This window comes from Palaemon carinicauda, chromosome 1 (assembly GCF_036898095.1).
Source record: "Palaemon carinicauda isolate YSFRI2023 chromosome 1, ASM3689809v2, whole genome shotgun sequence".
In the NCBI taxonomy this organism is placed as follows: domain Eukaryota; kingdom Metazoa; phylum Arthropoda; class Malacostraca; order Decapoda; family Palaemonidae; genus Palaemon; species Palaemon carinicauda.
This window is the reverse complement of record NC_090725.1, coordinates 122,505,146-122,527,645: the sequence shown is the minus strand read 5'-3', so window position 1 is coordinate 122,527,645 and position 22,500 is coordinate 122,505,146. Positions and strand designations below refer to the sequence as shown.

The window sequence follows — 22,500 nt, the reverse complement described above, 5'->3', positions numbered from 1 at the left end:
CAAAAACAAGGAAAATGAAACTATTGTGTATCCCGACTAACTTCCCCTTTTTAACTTCTTCAAGAGGACTAATCTATTGATAAATTTTCCCAGTAAGTGAGAGTGTGAGTATGAACATACTTGCAAACATTTGTTGAACAAAACACAAGAAAAATATACCACCTGCAAAAAAAAAAAAAAAAAAAAAAAATCAAACCTGCGGGTGCCTTCTAGCTGAGCCTATACATCATTAGCTAGGTGAGATGCTTCAGGGGGCACCTCAGAGGTTAGGATGCATTTTGCTTTTGGCCTTTACAGCTCCAATTTATAAAAAAAAAAAATGTTACCTAAATCTACATTTCCTGGCCACACACATATTATGGTTTTTATATACTAAAGATATGTTTGCAGTCAGGAAATGATAATTTAAATAACTTTTACCATAGAGTTGGAGAATAATAGTACATTACCTTTTTTTTTTTTTTTTTTTTTTTTGATTTGTCGTATGAACAGATTTAATGATAGATTCAAGTTTAGTGTATACAGTGTATACTATAATACGCAAAAGTTACTTGTATTTCTATATATTAACGATTTTAACGATATTCCCAACTGTTACAAATTTCACTGTTAATATAGTATAAAGAGCAATGACACAATGGACAAGGTCTCAAACAATTCTCCTGAAAGTAACAAAGGATGAGTAGGCCTGCAACATATCCCCTATAATTAATGTAAAAAAAAAAATTCTATATCGGTCGAAAAGGTAAAACTCTTGAAATGAGAATTGAAGAGCCTAAGATAAGTGTGATATGCACAACATAACAATGTGATGTTTATCCATCTTAGATATCAAAATCACACTTGATTGGTCATGTATAAAGAAATCGATTCATTCTAATTACTCATTAAAAGAAATACCATGGAGTTCTGATTTGTAAGAGAAAGTTTTGATAATAATTTAAATATTGGACATGGAATGTATAAACTCGATGCATTCATATGCAATAAGATCTGAACCTTTTTATTTTTTTTAAGCGGGCCTGACAATGATGACACCTGATTTCTATCTTAAGAATTATATATTTCATAATATATTCTGATCTACACTACTATACATATACATGTATAATTTTATATGCATATGTGCATCTGCTTTACTGTTACTTGTAGGTGGGTTTTTACATATATGCAATAGTATGTAAAATATTTGTAAATGTATTTGTATGACCTTATGTGTATGGTTAAATGTATATGCATGTATACATATGTGTGCAAAGTACATATATGAGGATGTATGCATCTATGTATATGCATGTATATGTAGATATACAGTATATATGAATGTATATGTTTTGTATAAACATGGATACAGTTAGAAATCATACATAAATATAAAGAAATTGTCTGTAACTATTAGAAGGCCTAAAGGAACAAAGACCATGTCATCTGAGTTGTCCCTTCAATTATCCCACCTGGCTAAAGAGATATGAGCTCCGCCCCAAAAGGCACCTGCTGGTTTGGGTTATTTATCTGGTGTTTTGCTTTACAAATGATTGCATTTATGTTCATACTCTCACTGTATCATTTCTATTGTGAAAAAAAAAAAATCTTGCGTAATGAATCAGTCCTCTTAAAGAAGTACAAGAGAGCAAACTAATCAGGATTCACATAATATTTTCATTTTACTGTATTTTTTTTTATGTATCTGAGCGTCAAGTATTCCTGTGATATTTTACATGACTGGAATGTTTGATTTAATGGAAGTATACTCAGGGCCTTAATATGACTCATGTATTTTCCATTTTTTCCCTTCCTTTGACAGTGGTTAACAGTAGTCCTAAAGCAATGAAAACTGCGAGTTTTGTGATATGGTTTAAGCAATTTGCAGTTTTCTCGTTATTTAATTTTGACTTTTCACTTGTTTGTTAGAAAACTAAAATTCTAGAATTCCATGTAGTTTCATATAAAATGTATTACTTGTATTATTTTACAAAAACCTCTTCCTTTTTCATTAATTTCCACATGGAAATTCAACATGAGAGATTTATGTGACATTTATTGATTCATGATCTTATTTTTGTTCATTTAAAAAAGTTATTGGTATTACTTTCTAATTTTGTTTACACAAGGATATTATTCTTATTTAAACTGCTTTTTAATGCAACATGCTTTAATATATTATTCAAGTTATTCGCTCATCTTTGTATCTAACATTTTATTGAAAATCTGTCAACGGCCTGTGCCAAGTGTCACTCACCCGTTCGTCATCGCGGTGTTGAATCTGGTAGTTTTGGATGAAGTGAACGATCTTAGCCACCAACCAACCAGAGTAACAGGCAAAAGAAATAATGAGAATCCCCGCGAGGAACGTTTCACCCAATTGAATCAGGATGAAGATCGCAATGGCCCAGGGCACAGTAGATGCCAGGGCAACGTTGTATCTCATCATGGCTTCACAAATGACCCTGGTCCAGCAGGGTATTTGTTGCCTATCGCGGAGAGTTTGTTCCAACTGATGCTGATTATCCTGACGATTGTGACGAGAAAAACATTCCCAAAATTGATAAGGTCTTCGAAAGTCGCGTTCATCTGTCACCATATTAGCTGATATTCCTGAGATGATGATGCGAGTATATTATTCTTCTAACAGTCCCAAGATTTATCTTTTTTTTTTTTACTTTACCACTTTCGGTCCATTATACACACACTTTCACAAAATTCATAAGGAAATTACAGCAATAGAAATATTTCCCGAAACTCCATCGGTCGTTCAGGTGTCTGAATCCTCTGTCACACTACCTACGACGAGCTTCGGGGAATGTGGTGTACTTGGCGTGAGCCCAGAACCAAATCACAAGGCGTAGTGACCCAGCATAGGAGATTGGATCAAGTAACCAACGGATGGGAGGAGTCTTGGGAATACCTACACTCTGGTACTCAGTTCTGCTGCGTCTGATGAATATTAAAAGACGATAGGATAACAAGTCTCCATAGAATGAGTGGCCTAGTGATCGGAATGAGGCAGGATCTCACGTGGCGATTCTGAATGTTAAGACTTATCACCATTCTCTCATGATCATTTCCCCAGAGTTTGTGTATTTATACGTTGACTTTCATTTGCTTTTATTCAAAAGTTTATCGCCAATTATGTTTCATAAGACCATTTTTATTTTTTTTCTATCTATTTCATATGTTCATAACAACTTACCAATTTCATTTGTTAACTCTGGTTTTCTATTTCATGAGTTCACTACCATCCATTTGTTTCAGACATTCACTTTTTTTCTTTGATTCGTGGATTGTTCAGTTCCGTTCAATTGTCCAAGTTACTGATTTCATTTGGTTATTGTGGTTGCTACTTTCCATTTATTTGTTGCTGATGTTTTCACGAAATAATTTCGATTCTTCCTTTACATACTTATAGTGGTGACCCTTCATTCATTTAATAAGATCATGGAACTTTCTCTTGCTTACTTTGGATGATCAATTATTATTAAAATTTATCCCACTTATTACCACAGGCCATTATCTATTTCACTTAGATATCAATTTAATTTTTTTCAGGTCACTTTCTACCAGCATGTTTCATGTGTAAATTTACATATCTCAATATTTCCCTTTCACTTCCTTAGCTAAGTTAAACCAGTATTCTTTTGCTCTTATTGCAAGAAATAACTTTCCCTCATTTAGTCGGACATTACTTTGTTCATTTCTTCTGGCATCAATTTTTATTATATCCCAAAACGTGACCAACACTCTCCATTTACAGCATTCATTTCCACTGCACCCTGAATTCAGAATAACGTTCCCATCCTTTAATTTTCAGCAATTGATTTCAGACACACTATTCTCACTCGAAAAACAACACAAAATAAATATAGCTACAAATATTTGATACTGCAATTTCTACGATTTACATTTGCCGAAGGTGAATACAAAAAATATTTAGATTTTTTATGGTTAATCAGATTTCGCTTCTAAATAATTTCATAGGTATGATAAGACATGGAAAAAAAGTTGAAACGAGAGAGAGAGAGAGAGAGAGAGAGAGAGAGAGAGAGAGAGAGAGAGAGAGAGAGAGAGAATATAGGTTTTTATGTGTAAAATATATGCAGTGACCGTATTAAGCGAAAACGTTTGAGATACATTGATATGTAATCATATAAAAATAGAAGAGGAAGGAAATGAGCAAGGTGTGCGACAGGTGGGAAGAGATTTGAAGTGTCTGTGGTAGTCAAAGTGGGAGTGCTTGAAAGGACTTTTCAACAAAGGACCCTTCAAGGAAGGGAATATTTGGGTTGAAGCATAAGAAGAATTGAAAGGCTAAGATATGTGAAAGTATTAATAATTTATAATTTCATCATCATCATCATCACCTATTTCGCCATTCGTCTATAGACTGACTCAATGCATAGAGGATTCATTGGCTACATTCATCAAAGGATTGCCAGTTCCTTGTGATGCGCAGTCTTCATAATAAAAACAAATAAATCAACAATTTTATATATATAATGATAAAAATTTCTCACTTGGTAATTCATTTCTATTATTTATAATTTAGTGTAGGTGAATGGATGAAGCGGGAAAAAAAGAGGTACTGGAATGGATGGGCCATAACATCCAAGAAGCATAAGAGTGTATCCAAGATGTGTAATGAACGTGGTGATGATCCCTCTTCGTAGATGTATGAAGAGATACATGTTGTGTGGCCCATCTATACCGGACATGCACTATTAATTCCGCTCTTCAAGTGCATATTCGACAGTAACCACGATGTTGTTTCCCTCTAATGCCATTTCCCGTTAGGAAAAACCCTTAATGCTGGATGATGATATATATATATATATATATATATATATATATATATATATATATATATATATATATATATATATATATATATATATATATCCTCTTACGCCCATTGACGCAAAGACCACGACTAGATTTCGCCAGTCATCTCTACTTTCAGATTTTAATTAAATCAATGCTTCTCCATTCATCACCCCCTACTCCAAACTTCATATTACTCAGCCATATAGTCTTGGGTATTCCAACTCTTCTATTGCCTTGTGAAGCCCAGTTGAAAGTTTGGCGAACTTATCTCTCGGGGAGTGCGGAGAGCATGCCCAAACCATCTCCATCTACCCTCCACCATGATCTCATCCACATATGGCACTCGAGCAATCATAGAGACCTTTCTAGTCCTTTCCTGCCATTTAAATCCCAATATCCTTTTGTGGGCTTTGTTCTCAAATCTACTAAATCTTTTGGCATTGTTTCATTGTTATACCACGAGTCATGTCTATACAGTAAGTAAAACCGATTTCAATAAACTGATTTATAGCTTGATTTTTATACGTAATTTCAGGGAATTCTATTTTCAAATTTCACTTAACCTAGTTATTGGCTGATTTAATGTTTTCAATCCTTCAATAAACTCAAATTCTAAAGGTCCTGTATATATATATATATATATATATATATATATATATATATATATATATATATAGTATGTGTGTGTATTTGTGTATACATTATGTATACACACACACACACACACACACATATATATATATATATATATATATATATATATATATATATATATATCACAACAGCAACAAATACAGCCGTTTCTAGTCAAGTGCAGGACAAAGCCCTCAGACATGTCCTTATTCATGCTTGAGGTTTGGCCATTTCATCCCCGCGCTGGCCACTGCTGATTGGCGATGGTGGGAGACTTTAGTCTTATCATTTAAAGCAAACCAACCTAGTATGTGTGGCGCTGACTAGTACAGCTTTGCTGACCAAGGGGATACACAACTCTCTCTCTCTCTCTCTCTCTCTCTCTCTCTCTCTATATATATATATATATATATATATATATATATATATATATATATATATATATATATATATATATATATATATGCTGTGCTATTTTGTACCACACGCATTTCACATGCTTGGACAGTGTAACGGTATTTCTGTTTTTTGTATTTTGTCCTAATAGCTCTCCCCTCTCACTGATAACTTTTTCTGCCTGTATGTGCTTGTATCATTCTGTTTGAATTTTTGTGACCTTTCACGTAAACTGTTGTTATAAAAGATTGCTGTCTGATGACGCCAATTACCACTTAACTGGTGTATAAGCACATTCGTGATCACAGGAGTGTTCAGTTAACTTCCACTTTCCCTGCACTGCTGCATCTTATTGTTTGATGATACCGCCATCAGACACTGAATCTACCCCTGAAACCACCATCCTTCGCCAGAGGAGAAGTGGTCAACTGGTTTCAGCGTGCTGAAGCCCAGTTTTGCATCAAGGAAGTGACTCTGTCAAGTACCAAAGCAGATTAGGTTCTCGCGGCGATCACCGAGGACACTTTCTCGGAAATCTCAGATTGGCTGTGTGAGAAAAGAGACACGGCAATAACGTACAAAGCCCTCAAATCATTCCTCCAGATGCAGCACTCCCCATCGCCAGCCGCTCGCATGGCGAAACTTTTCCAACTCTCTCAACAACCGTTGGGGTACCAAAAGGCCATTCCTTGCAGTGTTGGCCTCCCCTGTCACTAATCTTTTCTTTTTACATAACGCAAGTACATGCAATTGTTGATAGCCAAAGGTGTTTTCCTTTCTCTTCTGCCAAGGCCACACTCCAGGACACGACGTAGTCTGTCTAGGTCTGCCGACATTCGCCTGGTAGCTGTCAACGGATCTGCGATAGCCACTCACGGTTATGAAACCCTCACATTATCGTTTGGAAGCGGCAAATATATTTTTTAAGTTTCACGTTGCTGAGGTCACATTGCCAATCCTGGGTGCCAACTTCCTCTCTCACACTTCCACCTCTTGTTCGATGTAGCTCACTGACAGTTGGTCAATGCGGATTCATAATCCTCGATACCTCTCCAACGCTCACCCTCACATTATACCAAAATGTTTTCCATCCAGAACTTCGTTAAATGCACAAGACAACGGGGCACCAAGTGTTTGCAAGATTCAGATGTCTGGCCCCAGATTGTTTGGTAACTGCTAAACAAACGTTTGCCGAAATGGAAGAAATGGGCCTTTGCCAAAAGATCTCAAGCCCATGGTCGTCATCCTTCCACATCGTCTTGATGAAAGATGGCTCTCTTCGACCGTGTGGGGATTACAGGTGCCCGAACCTGCAGACAGACCGGATCACTAAACCCTCCAAAACCACGCCAATGTGACCTCCTACTTGTACAAAGCGAAGGTTTTCTCCATGATCAACCTCCTTCAATTACTCCTGTTTTGGCCTTCATAATGCTGGGGCTACTTTTCAACGTCTTATGGACGGCATTTTATGGGACCTCCCCTTCTGTATATGTTACGTGGATGACATACTTGTGTTCTCTTCCTCCAAAAAGGAACACCTCCGTCATCTACGCACCGTGATCGACTGCCTACAACAGAACAATCTTGTAGTCTGGTATGACAAGTGTACCTTTGGCGCCAACGAAGCATCATTCTTAGGGCCCTCCGTGAGAAGGTACCAGCCGTCAGAACTTTCCCAGGCCCTTGACCGTCAAAGCACAGCAAGAATTCTTGGGCATGTTAATATATTATCACCGTTTCCTACTAGCCATTGCCGCCACTCTTGCCCCCTCTAAGCCTCCCTCAAGGGCAAACCAAAAGACCTGAAAGGGGTGCCCTTAAAGAATGCCCTATCAACCGCTGCTACCCTCATTTTTCCCCTGCCACACGCACTTCTTCTCTCCCATAGATGCCAGTGTCGTTGCTATTGGGACAGTCTTCCAGCAGGTGGTCAATGGCTGCACCCCTCCATTGGCCTTCTTCAGTAGAAAACTGTCCAAGGTGGAATCTGACTACTCTACCTTCGACTGGCAATTGTTGGCAATGCACTTGGCTGTCAGTCACTTTTCCCACTTATTGTATGGTATGCCCTTCATCAATTGCATGGACCACAGACCTCTGGTGCTCACCTTCACTCGACAGTCCGACGCCTAGTCCACACGTCAACACCGCAATCTCTCTTCCGTGGCTGGATACAATTGTATCCTTCTGCACATCCCTGGGAAAATGAATACCATTGCTGATGTCCAGTCAAGAAACACATTGGGCGCCATTCACCTGGGATTGGATTACAACACCTTGCCAGGAGCCCAGCATAAAGATTCAGAGAACCAAGCAAGTAGGACATCCTGCACATCCCTCTGTTGGAAGGACGTCCCTCTCGACGACTCCAACGCTACCCTCCTCAGTGATGTCAGTACTAGTAGACCTAGACCGTGTATACCTTCTCCCATGCACCAACAGGTGTTTGATGTCATTCATGGCCTTACAAATACCTGTCGCCATTCTACTGCAAAGCTGCTGAAGACAAAGCTCATTTGGCATGGCATTACTAAGGATGCTACAGATTGGGTCCATGCCTGTAATTAATGCCAAACCTCAAAAGTACATAAACACCCAGATTCATGTTTTTGTGGGCACCTTTCCTCAACCTCAGGAGCTCTTTGCCCACATTCACGTTAATGTTGTACGTCCCAAACCCACATCACAAGGACATAGTTGCCTGTTTACCGTCATCGACCATTCCATTTGTTGGCCTGAAGCCATTCCCATGGAAACTGCAATCTCTGTCTCGTGTACATCTGCCCTACTCTCAAGATGGATAGTGAGATTTGGTATCCCTGAGCATATTGCTTCTGACTGGGGTACCAATTTTACCTCTAAATTGTGGATATCATTAGCGAATCTCCTGGGTATCACCCTTCATCAAACAACGCATACAACCCTGCAGCCAACGTTATGGTTGAGCATTTTCACCATACCCTCAAAGCAGCTTTGATGTCCTGCTGCATGGACTAAAACTGGTTTACTCAGCTTCCCTGGGTCCTCATGGGTTTAAGGACCACTCCTAAAGACACCCTGGATGTCTCTGCAGCCGAATTGGTGTATGGCGACCCATTTGTCGTCTCTTGTGAATCTTTTTCCATCTGCAACCTCCTCTGACAATCTCCAGCGCCTACGTCACGTTGTGGGAAAATTTACTGCAGGCCACCAGACTTACAAGCCGCCAGCCAAGTAACACGTACTGATAGATCTGCACTCAGGAACGCACGATTTCCTACCTAACAACACTAGCAAGCCACCGTCGTACGCAGAAAGCATTCCTCCTCAACATGCATGGCAAATAAGACTGGGTCGTCATTGATGGCCAAAACCTGCATATCTCATGCCAGATGACCCGCTACAATATGCCTCTCAAGAGCAGGGCGCCCTATTTCACATGCATGTCATTTTTTTTTTTTTTTGGGGGGAGCCATGTACAGCATGCGTGTCACACGATCGTACAATGTAACGGTATTTATGTTTTTTGTATATTGTTGTAATCGCTCTCCCCTCGGACTAATAACTTGTTCTGCCTGTATGTGCTTGTATCAATTTGTTTGATTTTTTGTGATCTTTCACGGCAATGTCAGTCCCTTGCCTCTGCCATTCATGAGCGGCCTTTAAACCTTTAAACTGCTGTTATAAAAGCTCGCTGTCTGTAGAAATCAATTTAGCTGCAATTATCTTGTTTCTCAGTTACCAGCTAACTGGTGCATCCGCAGAGTTCGAGACAATGGCTTGGCATTATAAAATGTTACATCCTAAATCAGTGTTGTATCATCTTCAGACATCATTCACCAGCTGTAGTACCGTACTCTACCACTTCACTTCCGACTCAGAATATTATTCCACAACTTTGCACCCACACCCACTTTAATTTCCACAATTCTTGTATCACTCGACCCAAAATTATATAAATACAGCCATGGTTACATAACATACCTTGGTAACTGTGGCCAAACCGGCCAAGGGTTGGCATGAATTGAAACTTTCTGACCTTTCAACAAAACTTAGACAAAATCGTTTGACGAGGAACACAACAGAATATAATGAAGATTATAATGGACTAAATAAATAATGTAGTATAAATGATTATTTTAGATTTTAAAGTCAGGAGTTAGAGAAAAAAAGAAACAGTAAGTAAGTAATTTATATAAAATACAAACTTAGATGTAAAAAACGATTGTAAAGATAAATGGGACTATATCATTTAGAAGATAAGATTCAAGCCTGCAGGCTACAAAAAGAATGAGGTGGAGCCTCGAACTAAGGCTGAAGGCCCACCCATGGAAGACGAGAGTTTATAAAATGCAGAAAAATAAGGAATCCTTAATAGTTACAAAGCTTTTCACGAAAGACAATATCAGAAAATGGAGCATTCGATCACGTGATTTTCACAGAACAGATATTGGAATTTGTGGCAAGCGTAGTCATACAAAAACTAAAATAGAAAGGGGACACTTATTAAACTTACAGCGATAGAGAGAGAGAGAGAGAGAGAGAGAGAGAGAGAGAGAGAGAGAGAGAGAGAGAGAGAGAGAGAGAGAGAGCAGGGTCATCATTAGGTAGTTAAAGAAGATCTCGAAAACTGACTTTAGTTCAACCCCGTGAAGAAAGGAGACAAGACTAGAATAATAAAACAGGATCAATTATGGCTAATATATAGATGCGGTACCTACGGAAATATAAATACAACCAAATTCTAAACGCAAATTACGAAATCTAACCAGGTTCCCTGACCCCTTCTAAAAATTACCAGCTAATACCAAAAATACTAAAAAGTAGTGAACTTTTTTTTTTCATTTTTTCCGTAAACAAAATAGCAACCACAGAAAGAATATAACATAGAAGCAATGAACTAAGTTGCTGGGTCCAAATACAGATACATCTGTGACCGGAATGAAGGAGGTATGAATATAGGATAAGCTCCCGAATAATCGACTTTATTTAGCGAACAATGTAAGTATTCATAAACCCCTAAAGGTGAAAATAAATTGCATATGTACATTCAAAGACTTTTGTCAATAAGTTTGACATTGGCATAAAAATTGACAATATAATAACGGTAATGAAAAAAAAAAAAGGTGAACTTACCATGTGTTACAGTCCGTGGTGATTACAGTGCATTGCTTGCTACACAATTATTACATGGCTCCCCCCTGAAGCAGGCATACATGTGAAAGTGGGCAACTTGCCCTAGATAGTTGTTCTAATGGCATTTTGTCTTGCAGGAGATATGTAGGTTTTAGGCCATAAAAGGTGACCCAATACTCTTTTCCACGAATGTTGAGAAGGAAAGTTTTCGGAGTACGATGGATGACATGGAATGGGTCCGTGTATGGAGCATTGGAGAGGGCTTGTAGGAGACAGTGAGTATAAATACGTTATGTAGTGTGTAAGTGTTTCAGTAGGTACAACTTTGATCGGGCTTGTAAATCTGAGGACGGGGGGGGGGGGGCATATTTGCCAACAAAATGACGTAGCCACTGGGGACCATTGGAGGAGGTGGCAAATGGAAATAATTCTGTAGAGACGACCAAAGTGCCGTCATATACCATTTCAGCCATAGAAACTCCATTGTGTCTTTGGGACTGGTCTTCAGTATGAGGAGAACCCTGGGAAGTTGTGGAAACCAACTGGAGTTGGTGCAGCGGGACATCAAAGCTGTTTTGAAGGTACCATAGAAACAATTCCATTTACTGCAGTAGGGTGATGCTGAGAAAATGCCCTAATGATGTCCACAATTGAGGTGAAAGTGGTACCCTTATCAGAAGTAATAAGCTCTGGGATGCCCAATCTTGCTATCCATCAAGAAAGTAAGACAGCAGTACATGAGGCAGATGTTGCATCTTACATGGGAATGGGTTAAGGTTAACGAGTGGAGTGATTGATGACTGTAAAAAGGTAATGGTATCCTTATGACGTGGGTAGGGGGCCAACCACGTCAATGCAAATGTAGGCAAAACGGCATTGAGGTTGATGGAAAAGTCACATCTAAATCCGTGTGTCTATGCACCTTTGCAGTTTGACATGAAGCACAAGTGTGGACCCAATCCTTCTGGTCTTTAGTAATGCCATCCGATATGAACTTCTGTGCAGTAGATCAGCACGAGGGGTGTGAGGGGCGATGGATTAGTTGGAACATCTATCCTTTTATGGAGGCCTGTATCCATTACTAACGTCACAGAAGAGTATTGCATTGGAGTCATCAAGACCGACATCTTCCCAATGAAGATATGTGCAGGATGTCCTTCATGTTTGATACTCTGGGTCCTTCTGTTGGCCTTCTACCAAGTCCTTGTAAACCATTCCCAAGTGGATATTGCCCAGAGTGTTTCTGGAAAGGGCACTGGCGATGTGATTCGTTTTACCAGGGATACAGTGAATAGTACAGAAATGGAAGACAGATTTCAGCACTGACAGGTGAACCAAAACACACACACATTTATATATATATATATATATATATATATATATATATATATATATATATATATATATATATATATATATATATATATATATACATATATATATATATATATATATATATATATATATATATATATAAATATATATATATATGTCAATGAATAAGCACTTTCCTCTCTCAGAAGTCACTCCATAGGATATAATATCGGTATTCACTGCCACAACTACACTTTCAGCAATGAATCGAGAGTGGGTTACTGTTTGCAAAAACTCTCCCATCTGTGGCTTTATATATCAGCAGAGTCTTACACCCATCTTCATGCATTGCCTCTTGTCTTTACTGTATTCTCTATTCCTGGATATTAACTCCCAATCCAGCATTTACTCCAAGGAATCTATCCAACAACTTCTATCTTCTTCTCTTTGTTCCTAACAAATTTGAACAAAACCCTCTATCTGTAAGTTATTGTTACTAGTTTTTCCAAAAAGATCAAGCGGGAAAAAACATTAATTTATCTTTCCACCCAAGTTCACCATTTTTCACCAATTCTCTATAGGCTATATACATTCTTCACCCCATTTAAATTACCATTATTCCACATATAGGCCCATCATAAAACAATTTATAACAGCTTGAAACCTTTTTTCCATAAATAAACGCTTCACTTTTATATTGAAGAGTTAACTCTAGAATGCTTGTATATATATTCAAACTTTAATTTCCTTAGAAACACCTCTTCTCTTCCACCTTGTTGACTACCTTGTTTTGCCTAACATTGTCATCAATGAAATTTACCCCTAAATACCTGAACGAATCATCAGTTTTTGTTCTTTCAAAAACATTATAGCATCTATTGCTAAATCTTGGTTTCTGTTGTCTTTCTCACACCTAATTTCAATTTCTACCTTTACAATTTTGTCAAAACCATTCTTACATTAATTTAAGAAAAAAATTACCTGGGTTTCACCGTGTTTCAGGTTAATAAGTATTTTCAACCCGTAATACTTAACAAATTATCCATCAGTAATTAGAAATATGATTCCCGACTTTTGCAACAATTTCTGCTGGACCCAAACTTTTTTTTTATACCATTAAACTTGTATGTATGTACGAGCAGGTAGATTTGTATGTAGGGATAGTGCGTTGGTTCTACAGTGTCTTTTGCGATACTTTGCAACGTTCGTTTTATTGTGATGGTCTTACTATATTACAAGTTTAAAAAATATTATCGATTTCACAAAAAAATTATTCTAGGTCAAAATCAGGTAGAGAATGAGAATCGGCCAATTTGGTAACAAATGAAATATTCCAATCATTACTGCTAGCAAATATAAAAAATTAAGTCATTTTCAGAACAGCTTCGCCATACCAAGTTACAGAAGAAAATACAAAATGAAATTATTTACGTAATACTAGCAGGGGTACCCGGCATTGCCCTAGTTTAATTGCCCTTGGCTTTTCAATGTGGGTATAAATCCCACCTCATTCACAAATTTTGCTCCAAATGAAGTCATCAGGGGTTCACCTAACAAAGGTAGTCTAATTTTCCTTCTACTGCAACACAAACTGGGAGGTTCATTCTTCCATTTCTGAGAATAACTGTGATTACATTGTTGTGACATTAAGTCAATTTGTAATATCTTCTATTTCCTAGGGGTATCTTGGATTACAAGTTAAGGCACCAAGACGCCATTGTACAGTATTAAAAGGATGTGTTCTTACTTCTGCATGCCTGACTCTATCAATATGGCAGCTATTCTCAGCTCCTTCCAATGTTTCTTGGTTTTGTTGGATAATCATTCTTTGTTGGTTTATCCTGAAGTCAAGTTATTCTTTGATTTTTTATTCCCAACTTCTTATAGCTATTCTTTGTTGATTATTTTCATGGCAAGAATTTTTTGGTATTCATCTTGTGCTTCATGTCTAGTTGCAATTCTATTAGCATTAGTCGTTCCTTCATAAATTCATCTGCTCTTCATCTTCTGCTTCACGTCTAGCTACCATTCTGATTGCATTAGTGTTCCTTCTTGAATTCATCTGCTCTTCGTATTCTGCTTTATGTCTAGCTGCCATTCTGCTTGCATTGGCATTCCTTCTTAACTTCCTCTGTTCTTCATCTTTGGCTTCACGTCTAACTGCCATTCTGTTTGTATTAGTGTTCCTTCTTAAATTCATCTACTCTTCGTCTTCTGCCTCACGTCTAGCTGCCATTCTGCTTGCATTAGTGTTCCTTCTTAAATCCTACTTTATGGATGGCTGCCATTCTACTTGCGTGAGTTTTTCTTTGTCCTTTATCCTGTTTCTCAAGGCTAGCTACCACTCTTCTTGTATTTGATTCCCTGTGTAAATTGCTTTGCTCTTCTGTTTCCTGCTGTCTTTTTCTTTTCACAGAATTTGCTTTATTAGATTTACCGAATGACAACCTCTTTTTAGGTGGCATCATTTTGTAGAAAACTGAAAAAATATAAAAATTACCTAAGTCTCAACCGTTAAATATTCTGCAGAATCTCTTTTAGGGTTGCATCATTTTGTAGAAAACTAAATAATAATATATAAGAATTACATAAGAAGCGAGCATTAAATATTCTGTAAGTTGTACATTTTATCACATGGAAAAGAAAATCAGTGTATGCTGTGTGTGGGGGAGGGAGCCCAAGGACCCCCATTTTTAGGACAAATTTCCAAATTATTATAGCCCCAAATAATCTCATATGTTCATACAATCTCTATGTCAAAATTCTTTGCAATTGGATTATCATTATTGAATTCAGTTTTAGGGGGGTTTGTAATTATGGGATCCGTTGACCCCCAAGGTGAATCTTGATCAAAATGGAAATAGTGGCGTTAGCTTTCTTGAAAAAAATTAGATAAATTTTGATCATTAAATATTCTGTAAGTTCCTTGTACAGTTTTCCTTAAGCGAACACGAGACACACACAAACAAACACGCAGACACACACAATCACCAGCTTTATTAGTATAGATACGATAATATTCTCTATCATTTTCTGTGTATTTTCCGCCTAGCCCTCTGAAATGTAGACAACTAATATTGCTTCCAAGTTTGACATTTTTGACGTGTTATTAGTAATATAAATTTCCAATCTTCTATTAACGATAACATCATCACGATACCAATATTATCACGATACCAATAAAAAAAAATAACAACTGTCATAAGCCATTCCCACTTCTCAGTTTCTCATGTAACAAACTGAAAGAAGTAAAGGGAAGAATATGCAGGTGGCATATGTTTGCGATGAAATAACTAAAGGAGCAATTTGGTGGAGTTGCTGATGTATGGAATAAAAGATAGTTTGTAGAAAGTGATTCAAATATTGTTTCTCTGACACACGTGTGTTGTCTCCATGGTTGTTTAATATCCGTTTGGATATGTAAAGAAAAATAAGAAAAAAGTACATTTCTCGAACGTGCAAAATTTTAGGGAAAAGAATATGCAGTGAATGGAGTTTGATATAGGTGATGTTTACAGGTGATAATATACTGATTTAAGATGGTGAAAAGACACCGCAGTAAGCAATGAAGGCGTTTGGTAAAAGAAAAATTTGGAAAAAAAATGTGAGAAAAAGTAAGGTTGTGAGGGTAGATGTCAGAATAGACAGTTGAAGAATGGATGCAAATGAATCGTACCCAAAAGTTGGAAAAGGCTATTGAGTGTCTTTGGAAGCCAAAATGGGAATGAATTAAGGATAGTTACCCCAACACCAATTATGGAAGTGAAATTACCATCTTGATTGCAAAAGAAAGAATGAAAAGGTTGGAAGTTCTGAGATGATTTCTTCAAGTTAGAGCTACTCAGTTGAAGTCTTTGCAATGTATCTATGTTTATAATGAAAATGGTGAGAGAATTGGAAACATTAGAAAGGGGAAACGTAGAGTGTCGATTCAGACCAAGCTGCTTCCCAGGTAAGAAGAGAAGAGTTACAATACCAGGGGCTCTAATAGGGAATATAGCCCAATGTGAAAAGAAATTAAAACGATAAGAATAAATCATGAAATAAAAACTAAAATAAACTATATAAAGAATCACAAATAAACAAAAATCAGATGAACTACGAAAGAAGACCTTGCCAAGTTTACACTTCTTAATTTCCACAAGTTAACTATTTATTTGGAGGATCATTCCACAATTTGGTTACAGCAGGATTAGTCAAACTTCTGTTATACTGTGTAGTTTTAAGCCTTACAAAAGAAAAGTAAAGACTGCTGAAATTAGCTTCATGCCTAGTATTACATGATGGATTGTATATTCTGCGAATATAAGAATACAGAAAATGATCGGAATGGTGAAAATTATTCACAGCATACACAATAAGCTAATTGAACAACAGTACGAATCCAATAAACCTCAATATTTCATCAAACAAATGATTATATCTTATATATAAAACAATATTCTAAACAAGAGCTTATAAATGAATTTAAAAAAATTCCTCAAGAGAAACATCTCCTAAAACATTAAAATCAAAGGACTCACAATTAAGGATTTTTGTGCAATTGAAAAGAGACAGACTAGTGACTAATAAAACCTTCATGATGAGAGTCAAGAGGCTATAGTACAACACGAAAAATTTTAAGACCACACAGGCCATATGAAAGTCAAACTGCAAAGTTAGGGTCTCATCATTACTTCCAGTATATGCAGCAAAACATTTTGGCAACATAGTTTCTAAAACATCAAATAATACGGGAGCTATAAAAGCTGGGTGGCAATTGGCAGGGGTAGAGTTATTTCAACCATATTTACCTAATGAAGTAACATTACTCAATTCTCCAACTAGTGCAAATATACTGTACATCTTTTAGCTAGCTTGTTATGGAAGAATACCATTTGGGTCTACATCTCCAAAACCATTAAATTTATGAGAAAAAAAATCTACATTAGAGAGGGCCGATTTAGGGGTAACCCTACTATTCATGTTCCAGAGTTGTACCAAAAAGAAAGACTTCTATTACGGCCAGACATTTTGGCAACATACTTTCTAAAACATTAAATAATACGGGATCTATAAAAGCTGGGTGGCAATTGGCAAGGGGTAGAGTTACTTCAACCATATTTACCTAACAAAGTAACATTACTCAATTCTCCAGGTAGTGCAAATATACATCTTTCAGCTAGCTTGTTATGAAAGAATATTATTTGGATCTACATCTCCAAAACCATTAAATTTATGAGAAAAAGATCTACATTAGAGAGGGCCAATTTAAGGGTAACCCGACTATTCATGTTCCAGAGTTGTACCAAAAAAAAAAAAAGACTTCCTTTATTACAGACAGATATTTTGGCAACATAGTTTCAAAAATATTAAATAATACGTGAGCTATAACAGCTGGGTGGCAATTGGCAGGGGTAGTTACTTCAACCATATTTACCTAATGAAATAACCTTACTCAATTCTCCAACTAGTGCAAATATACATCTTTTAGCTAGCTTGTTATGGAAGAATATCATTTGGATCTACATTTCCAAAACCATTAGATTTATGAGGAAAAAATCTACATTAGAGAGGGCCTATTTAAGGGTAACCCTTCTATTCATGTTCCAGAGTTGTACCAAAAAATGACTTCTTCTATTACTGAATCGTCTTTATTTCTAATTGAAACATGAACTCTTTTAGCAACGGCATTGGCTGGGTATAGTTATTCAAAAGTGAAATTAGATTTATTCCTTTTCTACAGAGTATAGGCAGCACATTTATCCAAATAAGAACATCTACAATCATCATCAAAACCAGGCTTTATAACTGATATGGGAGCTCAAAACCCAAAAAGGAATACTCATATCATTTAAGTTCACTATTTTTTTTTTAATTGAAGAGGAACAGTCATATCTCCTTTGTATAACCTTACCTAATTTAAAAGGCTAAGCATAATTCAAAATGCTATTCTAATATGTTGACTTTTTTATATGTATCTCACAATAGTATGACAGAACAGGGAAAGGATGATGTCCTCATTACTAAAAAATTATCAGCCCTTCCTTGATCAACCTTCCTTGCTGAAATAATGGGGCAATCCGTGTAGTAGATCCTAGCATTTGCCAGACTTTTGCATTGCTTTCTTTTTAATTGGCTCACAGCCAAATACAGAAGCAAATAGAAGCCCATGGAAACTAACTGGAGGAACAGAATTCAACCAATCCCTGAAATCACCAACAAACAAAAAATGGCCCTTTTATCATGCATGAGTTTTATTTAAGTACATATTTAACAATGATTCCAACAATAACAATATACTGGTGTTTTTAATATGGAAAACTTATGTTGATTAAAACAGTGTAAGATTTGGAAGATTTAGCTGCAAATTAGGAAGATGGCTCAAAAGAAGCATGCAAACAGATCTGCTTAGCTCACTGTATGTGTAGGGGGTTTAGACTTACCGTGGAGGAGCTTTCTGTGCAACTAAAAAGTTAGGTTGTAACTGAAAGGAGAGGCGATTGCAATTCAACTTTATTAAACAGACAACGAGCTGAAATACCAGAACTTGCAAGCAAGAACATCATAAAGATTCAAACAAAATTAAACATGAGCTTCCAGTGTTACATAGGTTGGTTTAACAGTGCAGGGGAGAACAGCGAGTGATAAGATTAAAAAGCAAAACCGTTACAGTGTACGAGCGTGTATGAACACGTGCAGTACAATGCTCCCCCTTAAAATGACATACATATGAAATAGGGTGCCCTACTCTTGAAAGTCGTGCTGTAGGCAGGTCATCTAGCAGAAGGTATGCAGGTTTTAGGCGATCAGTGGAGACCCAGTCTTTTTAGCACCGAATATTCAGTAACAACATCGTTGTTCGATGGATTACAAGGAAAGGGGCCCTTGTAAGGGGGCATTAGCGATGGCTTGCTAGTCTCGTTGCTCAGGGAAACGTATGTTGCCGAGTGTAGATCTGTCAGTATGTGTTGCTTTACTGGGGATTTGTAAGTCTGGTAGCATGCGGCACATTTTTTCACCATGTGACATAGGTGCTGGAGAATATCGGAGGAGGTTGTAGACGGATAAGAATTTGGCAGGAACGACCATACACCGTTTCAGGTGCCGAGACATCCAGGGAATCTTAAGGAGTGGTTCTTAATCACAGGAGGACCTAGAGAAGCTGAGTAAACCAGTTGGAGACATTGCATTGGGACACCAAAGCTGCTTTGAGTGTGTGGCGAAAACGTTCAACAATTCATTGGCAGTAGATTTGTAGGCAGTTGTCTGATGTAAGGTGATGCCCAGGAAATTAGCTAACGATGTCCACAATTGGGAGGTAAAAGTGGTACCCTTGTCAGAAGTATTATGCTCAGGTATACTGAATCTTGCTATCCACTCTGAGGGTAAGGCAGATGTACATGAGGCAGATCTTACCGTTTCCATGGCAATGGCTTCAGGCTAACGAATAGAGAAGTCAATGACAGTAAACAGGTAACGATGTCCTTGTGATGTGAGTAGGGGATCTGATACATCAGGGTGAATGTGGGAAAAACCCCGCTGAGGTTGAGGATAGGCGCCCAATCCTGAATCCGTGGGTCCATGTACTTTAGAGGTTTGGCATAAAGTACATGCGCGGACCCGATCCTTAGCATCATTAGAAATACCGTGCCAAATGAAGTTCGCCTTCATTAGCTGTGTGGTAAAATCACGAGTAAGATGTGAAAGGTCATGAATAAAATCACACACCTGTCGGATCATAGGACTAGGTATCCATGTTCTTGGTCTACCAGCACTGACATCACAGAGGAGGGCGGTGCTGGAGTCGTCAAGGGGGACGCCTTCCAATGGAGGGATGTGCAAGATGTCCTACATTCTTGGTACTATGGATGTTTTTGTTGGGCTTCTGCCAAGGCGTTGTGATCTAATCCCAAGTGAATGGCGACCAACGTATTTCTTGATAAGGCATCGGTCACAGGTTTCATTTTCCCAGGGACGTGTTGAAGGGTGCAATTGTATTCAGCCATGGTGGAAAAATGTCAGCATTGACAGGCGGACCAGGCGTCACACTGTCGAGTGAAGGCCTGCAATAGAGGCATGTGGTCCATGCGAATGATAAAGGGAGTATCTTCAAAGAAGAGGCGACAGTGACGGACAGCCAAATGCAGCACCAGCAATTCACAGATGAAAGAAGAGTAGCCAGGTTCCACCTTGGAGAGTTTTCTACTGAAAAAGGCCATTGACCATCTGCCTGAGTACTGAACTAATAACAACGTCACTGGCATCGGTGGAGAGAAGGCGATGGGCATGTGGCATGGGAAAAGTGGGAGAAGCAGCAGTTGATGGGCATTCTTTGGGTTGCAGAAGGCTACTTCTTCAAGGGGACCCCATTTCAAGTCTTTTGGCTAGCTCTTGAGGGAGGTGTAGAGGGGGTAAAGAGTGGCAGTGATGGCTGGCACGAAACGGTGATAATAGTTGACCATGTCCAAGAATTCTTGCAGTGCTTTGACTGTCGACGGCCTGGGAAAGTTCTGAACGGCTGTTACCTTCTCCAGGAGGGGGTGGACTTCTTTAAGAATGATACTTCGTTGGCGCCAAAGGTACACTTGTCTTAAAGGATTACAAAGATATTCTATTGTAAGTGATCGAGTATGATGTGTAGGTGACTGAGGTGTTCCTCTTTGGAGGAAACGAACACAAGTATGTCGTTCACGTAATATATACCTAAGGCCCTCAATGAGGCGTTGAAAAGTGGCCCCAACATTACGAAGGCCAAAACAGGAGTAATTGAAGGTCTATGTACCAAAGGGGGTGGTAATGGCAGTCTTGGAGTTGTCTTCTGGGTTCATGGCCATCTAATAATACCCCTTCAGGAGGTCAAGTGTGGAGAAAACCTTCACTTTGTGCAAGTAGAAGGTCACATCGGCGATATTTTGGAGAGGATAGTGATCCGGTTCTGTCTGCATGTTCAGGCACCTGTAATCCCCACAAACACAAAGGGAGCCATCTTCATTTAGGACGATGTACAAGGGTGACGAGCATGGGCTTGAGGACTCTGGCAAAGGCCTATTTCTTCCATTTCAGCAAATGTTCGTTTGGTAGCTGCCAAACCATCCGGTGCTATATGCCTGAATCTGGCGAACATTGGGGGCCATGACATCTTCATAAATACCATGTTTGGAGGGAACAGTGGGCGTTTGGCGAAGCTCTGGACAGAAGACTTCCAGGTATAAGGTGAGGAGTTGGGCATAGGCATCCGGGGATGCGCTGATGTGGAGAGCAAGGTCGGAGGGGCCAGGTTGAAGAGGTGTTGAGGAGTAATAGTGTGTGTGGACTAGCTACCAATGAGCGACATCAACCTGGAGGTGGAAGTATGAGAGAAAATCCAGACCTAGGATTTGCAACGTGATGTCAGCCACGAGAAACTTCCAATTATATTTGGCGCTTCCAAATGATAATGTGAGGTTTTCATAAGCATGGGTGGGTATTGTAGATACGTTGGCAGTTGCCAGGCAGGTGTCGGCAGACTTAGATAGACTACTTCGTGACATGGAGAATGGCCTTGGCAGAAGAGAACGGCAAGCACCCATGTCTAACAAAAATCATATGCCCGTACCTGCATCATGTAAAAAGAAAAGATTACTGTAATGACAGGGAAAGCCACCACCACAAGCGATGACCTATTTACACATTTTTTGGCCACTGATAACCTTTTGGCCATTTCTTTGCAGCAGCCCTGAATCTGAAGTGGTAGTAGCATAACTGCGGCTGATTAACATCAGTAAGTCGCTGTAAAAGTCATTGGTTAGGGTGTGAGAGAGTTGTGAGTGATAGGCGGCTTTGTCACTGGTCCGGCACGTCATGGGGTGGGCGTCTGTGTCCTACCACATTCACACCAGCTTCGGATGATGTTGAATAATTGTTCTTTTCGTAAGAAGTGGAGGCTTAGATAGAGGTCTTGAAGGTGGTGAAGTGGCTCTCCATAAGGGCATCGGCTTTGGTCATCAGGTCCTTCATTGACAAAATATCGACATCGAGTATGGTAGCGTGTACAGGTCCGGGTAAGCATCGTACCCAAAGGGTAGGCATTAGGTTCACCTCCCAAGGAGAGCCGTGTGCAGCAGGTTGCAGGCAAGCAATACTGGTCATTTCCCTCAAGGCAAGCGAAGCCTTTTGATCCCCCAATGGTTGTTGAGACAGCTGAAAAAGTTTGGCTATACAGGCGGCTGGCAATGGAGAGTACTGTTCCAGGAGGTATGT

General features: G+C 38.6%; 1 protein-coding gene and 1 long non-coding RNA gene across 3 annotated transcripts in view; both read right to left on the bottom strand.

The window, feature by feature from the left end:
• LOC137651381 (uncharacterized) overlaps window positions 1–2,858 on the bottom strand; it is a 3,545-nt gene extending 687 nt beyond the window's left edge. Inside the window, exon 1 of the mRNA XM_068384657.1 lies at window positions 2,240–2,858. Coding sequence (XP_068240758.1) covers window positions 2,240–2,581 — 342 coding nt within the window. The 5' untranslated portion in view covers window positions 2,582–2,858. The remainder of the gene's footprint in view (window positions 1–2,239) is intronic.
• The window catches only part of LOC137651397 (uncharacterized), a 281,618-nt gene that overhangs the window by 121,008 nt on the left and 138,110 nt on the right, over window positions 1–22,500 (bottom strand). The gene's annotated exons all lie outside the window — the stretch shown is intronic.